Raw genomic sequence first — 6,898 nt, forward strand, 5'->3', positions numbered from 1 at the left:
CCATCCAGACAGCTGATGAAACTGTGGGTTTGCACAACCGAAGTATTTCTGCATAAACTGTCAGAAACCGTCTCAGGGAAACTCATCTGCGTGCTCGTCGTCCTCACCAGGGTCTTGACCTGACTGCAGTTCGGCGTCGTAACCGACTTAAGTGGGCAAATGCTCACCTTCGATGGCCACTGGCACGCTGGAGAAATGTGCTCTTCACGGAAGAATCCTGGTTTCAACTGTGCCAGGCAGATGGCACAGCATGTATGGCATTGTGTAGGCGAGCGGTTTGCTGATGTCAATATTGTGAACAGAGTGCCCAATGGTGGCGGTGGGGTTATGGTATGGGCAGACATAAGCTATGGACAACAAACACAATTGCATTTTATTGATGGCAATTTGAATGCACAGAGATACTGTGACGAGATCCTGAGGCCCATTGTCATGCCATTCATCCACCACCATCACCTCATGTTTCAGCATGATAATGCACGGCCCCATGTCACAAGGATCTGTACACAATTCCTGGAAACTGAAAATGTCCCAGTTCTTCCATGGCCTGCATACTCACCAGACATATCACCCATTGAGCATGTTTAGAATGCTCTGGATCGACGTGTACGACAGCGTGTTCCAGTTCCCGTCAATATCCAGCAACTTTGCACAGCCATTGAAGAGGAGTGGGACAACATTCCGCTGGCCACAATCAACAGCCTGATCAACTCTATGCGAAGGAGATGTGTCGTGCTGCATGAGGCAAATGGTGTTCACACCAGATATTGTCTGGTTTTCTGATCCATGCCCTTATCTTTTTTTTAAGGTATCTGTGACCAAAAGATGCATATCTGTATTCCCAGTCATGTGAAATCCATAAATTAGGGCCCAATGAATTTATTTCAATTGACTGATTTCTTTATATGAACTGTAACTCAGTAAAATCTTTGCAATTGTTGCATTTTGCATTTATATTTTTGTTCAGTGTAAATAGCTTAAAAACAGGGATCATCACAGATTTTTCCATGATATTAATTTTCCTAAAGTATGAACACCACTTCTGGGAATGTCTAATATTACCACATGTTTCTCTTTAAGTTCTTTTTTCTGTGTCTAATTCAGGAAAGTGAAAGAAACATTCTAACATTCTTTAAAAGTATTTCTCATCTGCCCTACTCCCCCTGCATAGCTATTCCACAACTTCTCAAATCTTTTCCCAAAATACAATAAAAAATATCCACAACCAGAATGCCTGACTCATGGTGAGCCATGGTGAATCTATTGCATATTACACAATTAACAATTACGTTGTGGCAGGGCTTAGGTCCTGCACATGTGTATACCGGTAGTTATTTGTTTTCATCACTAAATAATTAGAGAGCCAGACACACCAACAGCAGAGGTTGTTTACAACTGATGTTTTCTTGACCGGCTGGTGGGAGTGTTCCAGCACTATCTCACCATAACAGGAAATGCTGAAACACCTCGGACAGCAAACCTGTATTTTGTGAAGGAACTAAAACCTCAGACCACCGTGTGTGGAACCGAGATCTGACTTTTATTGCCACTAGGAGTAGGGATTCGTTTAGGGATTTTTAAATTCTACAGAAGTATATGAGGTGTGTGTCAGCAGGACCTCAATGCGTAGCGGTAGTACCGCTCACTGGCTTAACAGAAACTTTTATTTCCTAGTTTTGTTTACTCAGTGTTGTGTTTTGCTTTTTATGCTCCTGTTTGTTTTTGTTGTATGTCCCCCATGCACTAACATTGCTGGTAGTGTCACAGTGTTTTTACTTTTGTGTAAATAAATACTGGACGCTTGTGTGGCATGTTCAACAAAACTTTCCTGTATCTCCCTGTCTATCAGCGGATAACCACAGCCTCCTATCTCAGATATATACATAGTGCTTTATATAGTTCTGGTAGAGTTGGGAGTTGTTAATTCTCTCGGAGTTGTTAATTCTCATGAAATTAAAGGTAAATATCTAATTGGTTAACCATCTTTGTGAGGGGAGCTTAATGTTTTTGCCACTTCACTTCTTTTTATGTTTCTGTTTAATGTTCATTTACCACTATTGTTTCCAGTAAAAAAATTCCATAAAGTTGATGGACCACAATGATAGAAACCACCTTCAGCTGTTTTGTTTCTGAATCACTTAATAAAGTCACTGCAATGATGATAGGAAACATCCCTTGTCAAAGGGCCTCGCAACAGCTATCATACTTTTTTAAATGAGCTTGTAACTCTTATTTGTCGAATTGTAATTCTTCTTTGTCGAAATGTGTGTGTATGTGTGTGTGTGTGTGTGTGTATATATATATATATATATATATATATATATATATATATATATATATATATATATATATATTACAAATTGTGTCCTTTTGTCAGAAGATGGCACCATAGAGTAACAACAAATTGTTCTACAGAGGTCAATGAGTCATTCAAATTGTGAAAGTATTACAAGACTGCGTTCATATGCTTCAAAACAGGAACTTTCTATATTTCTTTTACAATGCAGATCTATTTCAGCATTTCCTTTTTCAATGACAGTATTTAACCACATAGGAGTGACCATATTTCTTAAGCCTAACATACACATGAAAACAAGTTTTCAGAAACATGTTTCTTCAAAAATTGTCAGGAAACTTTTTCAAGCTTCTCGTAATCATTCCTGCTGCACACTCCAAAAATGGAGGAAGTCTCATTAGATTGAGTGGTGCTACACTTATAATTGCACTAAAATTTTCTAAATGAAGGGGAAAGCACAGGAACAGAGACAAGGGAGTAGATCCTGAATAAAAGTATTAATTGTAGCAGCAATCCGAACCATGTCCTCTTTTGTAGATGTCACCGTCAACAGACATAATGTAATGATTAAGAACTAGATATTGTTTTTTCAGGCAGTAAAAACACACAATAGTCCTAAATAAGAAATAAAGATTTCAGACACATACTCAGTGGACTGTGAGTCTGAAGTTGTTTATTAATAGTTTTAGAATTGTAAATTGATCCCCCCACAGCAACCCAAAGATGTGTCACAATGTAAGTTTGATCCCCCCCCCCCCCCCCCCCCACACACACACCAAAAAAAAGACACGTAATAGAACCCCATATGTACCCCCACACACCCCCTAAATGGATCCCCCCCCCCCCCACACACACACCCTTTCAAACAAACAATCAAACAAAAACCACTAATGACAATAAGTCACCTCCCCATTGGAACCTATTAGGTAACATTTACTTACTCTCCTGAGCTTTTCTGAAGTCAAAGTACAGTTGCCCAGTTCCAAACATGGTGAAACATGTCTACAGATACTGTACTTTGACTTTGAATATGCTATGAATGAGGAAGCCTTTGGGCCACTTTCACACAATTTTATTTGCTCTTGTAATGCTGCAATTTGCACATTTCCAGATTACCCATTGTTCTTTATTCATTGCTTTCATTCCCCTTAAGTGATAACGATGAACAATATATATATATAGAATATATATATATATATATATATATATATATATATATATATATATATACTGTGATATATTCTTGGAACAAAGATCTTGAATGAAAGTGCCAAAGTTGCCTACCCATTTTCCAATCTATTTCAGTCTACGACCTAGAACCAGCCAGGTATTGAATTATTCAATAGAACAGCCCTGAGCCTTGCTCCAACCAGATTGTTGATTGTTTAATGGAACCTAATCAATTATGTGATCAATTAAGTAACTAAAGACCTGGCTGGAACAGAGTGAAAAGTGAGTGAAGACTGCTATTTAGATCAACCAAACAGACCCCAATGTATATGTAGAACACTGAAATATATTTGGTTATGTGTGATCTTCTTTGGTCCAGTTTTGTCTCCCACCACACATACAAATGAACGGTTATAACAATAAGAGTACATTAAACTCAGACAGAAATACTGACTTACTTTATTTTGTTCACAGGTATGAGTGTGGTTTCCCAGACAGGTTTGATTAATTTTTCTTGTAATTATTTCATGCTAGGGGGAAAAAAAAAAATTTGTTTTGTTAAAGCGATATACAGTAAGTTAAATGTGGTCAGTCTAATTGGAAGCCCTGACACAATCCTGCTGCCCTATTAGAACTCAACCCAGGGTGGGGCAAATCACTTTGTATGTTGGTGGCCAAGTGAACTTTTATGGTGACCAACATTTTCAAACGGAGACAATATGAGGACATGTGCATGCTTTGTTTTCATGTAATGGGTGTTTTCTTTTTAATTATCTTTCAGTTGTGGGGGGAACTATATACAACCGATATGCCAGAGAACTAACTCCATTAAATTCCTGGGGGCAATATGCATTAGATGCCAGGGAACTATATACATTAAATGCCAGGGAACTGTTTTCTGTGTGCACAAAATGAAAGTGTGAAGTATATACATAAAATGCCAGGAAACAGAACTATATCAATCAAATGTCAGGGAAGATAACTATATAAAAATTCCAGGGACGTGCACACATTTCTCATTTATCAGTTACTATCATAGACAAACTGGCTACAGTACTAACTGTTAACTCCTCTACATCTTCAGTTACATTGTCATTTTCATGGAGTTGGCCAGATTTTCCAAATTCAAATGCAAATAGATTGGATTGTTGCTTCAGTTTCTTTGACATTTTATTTAGGGTAAGGAAGAGATCAAGTCAGGAACACACAGAATCTTTTTAAATCTGTGCAGTTATTTTACCCCTCCTATTATGTTCAGAATTTAGGTACATTTGTTATGTTTTGGGTCATATTAACCCAATGCAATTTCAAACAAATTTAAACAGCCTTAAATTGATTAAATGTTTTTATTTGTAAAGGTGTTACTCTTTTATGCTCTTTTAGTCCAGGAGCTGTGATAAAACTTCTTTGACTGCCAACCTGGGAGCTCCTCACTTTGGAATGTCTTTGCCAGTGAGATGCTGTTGCAATACTGACAGAGAAAATTAGGCTCTGCTTTGTAGATACATACTGTTTTTTGTTTTGTTTTGTTTAAAAATATCTCCATACAGGTACAGTCATTTCCAGAAATAATAATACATATATAATAATAATAAAATAACAAATTAAAGAAGTTTGTTTTATTCCTGCACACAAATCTACATAGATAAATGCCACGGGTCAGTGACCCGAAACATCGTATTTGTATACAGGACATGTTCTACAAAAAAAAAAAACACCTCAAAGGTTCTGTTTTCTGTGTATAAGTTCATGACCGCAACCTGGGAGCAGAAAATATTATACAGAAAATGAAAAGACAAATAGCATTTAAGCTAACTGGAAACTAGAGTCGGGTCAAATAGACTCGAAACCTAACATGACGGTTAAACCCCCCGCCCCCTGTTGGTACCCAGGCAGCGCAGACACATCAACAGTCCTTTCATTCGTTGTTGTTGGTGTGAGGGGAATCTTGCTTTTAAAGTTTTTTAGTTTCTTAATGTTCTTTAAATTGGCAATACCCGTCTCTTGTGAAATGCAAACAACGCAGTTTGAATTCAGAATGTAATTTCCGCTGTTCTACTCTAACATGACTGGCTGGTGCACGTTACTATGGAAACGAGAAAATGGACAGGTTCCATGAAAGGATTTGCTCTGTGAGATCAACAGGGTGGTGCAGATTATGGCAGTGAAGCAGGAAGCCTTTACTACAGAACCAAAGTAATGTTGTATATACTGTAAATGCTTAGTCGCGAACGTGGCGATTTGACGGTTAAATCTACTTAACACGTTAAAATGGAATGTCTTATTTGGCGACCAGGCGACTTGATTTGAACCACTCTGACTCAACCCGACCCCTTTTGCCAGGATGTTGGTTTTCTCCCATTGTCATGAGAGAAAAACATCCTTAAGCAATTGTATAATACGATAAACTGTCATGGGAAAGGATACATCATGTAATTCGCACATGCAAACAAGCCCGATCCTTTAGCATTATTGCATGGTACTAACTAGCACATTACGTTATTTTTACAAAACATTTGTTTTATCAGACTGACAAATTTATGAGAAAATGAAACATTCTATGTATGCCTTCAAAAAGACAATGCAGGAAAGATATACAATTTATAAAACATACAGTCATTTTTCTGGATTGCACTTACAACTTCAGAAATTGGATTGCCAATGAGGTTGTTGTAATCCATAATTATAGAAGTCGTGGTCTTGTTCCCACAGGGGTACACCACAGGCAACAGAACTAGTCCCAGTGGATAAAGGCCAAAGACATACCTGAAGAAAACTGAAAGATGAAGCACAGAGACAACCAAGCAAGTCAACATAATTAAATGTATTCAGATTTCCAGTTGATTTATTTTTGTAAGTGCAGAGATGGATAAAACCCTAAAACATGTGTCTCAGGTAGCGTTAATATGTACAGTATGCTGTGTTCTCCTTATAATTAATGAATCGTTTGTAATCTATAACCTGGAATGTTGAAAAGCACCACGTTTTGGGTTAAACACATTTGCATCTGTGATTGAACATGTGTTGGCTGTGCTCATAAAGAACATATGTTTAATTGTGTGTTAACCTGCAACTTTGATTAATTACATTGGAATTCCCCTTCCAAGATATTTTACTTTCCTTTTATCATAAATATGGGGATTTCCCCACGCTTTCTTGTGACTTGTACGAATAAATATCAGTAGCTTAAACGTTTAGCCGCTTGCACTTCTTAGACTAGCTCGAGCTGGGGAGCGTTAACCTTTGTCAGTACAGCACTTTTTTTTTTCTTTTATAGAAACTGATATTGCTGAGCGAAATGACAGAACATTTAGAATTACCTAATTCCAGAAAATGCGCGGTAAGTTCTGTCTGATCATTATTATTATTCATTGTTAAATCTGTGCTTGTGCATTATTACAAAAACAGGGCTCACGGGTGTTCTATACCGAG

The 6,898-nt window shown here is 37.6% G+C and overlaps 1 protein-coding gene across 1 annotated transcript in view; it reads left to right on the top strand.

The window, feature by feature from the left end:
- The window catches only part of zc2hc1a (zinc finger, C2HC-type containing 1A), a 33,735-nt gene extending 27,412 nt beyond the window's left edge, over positions 1–6,323 (top strand). The window contains exon 10 of the mRNA XM_041247529.1: positions 6,179–6,323. Within this exon, the coding sequence (XP_041103463.1) occupies positions 6,179–6,236 (58 nt within the window). The 3' untranslated portion in view covers positions 6,237–6,323. The remainder of the gene's footprint in view (positions 1–6,178) is intronic.
- The last annotated feature ends 575 nt before the right edge of the window (positions 6,324–6,898 follow it).

Source organism: Polyodon spathula, chromosome 4 (assembly GCF_017654505.1).
Source record: "Polyodon spathula isolate WHYD16114869_AA chromosome 4, ASM1765450v1, whole genome shotgun sequence".
In the NCBI taxonomy this organism is placed as follows: domain Eukaryota; kingdom Metazoa; phylum Chordata; class Actinopteri; order Acipenseriformes; family Polyodontidae; genus Polyodon; species Polyodon spathula.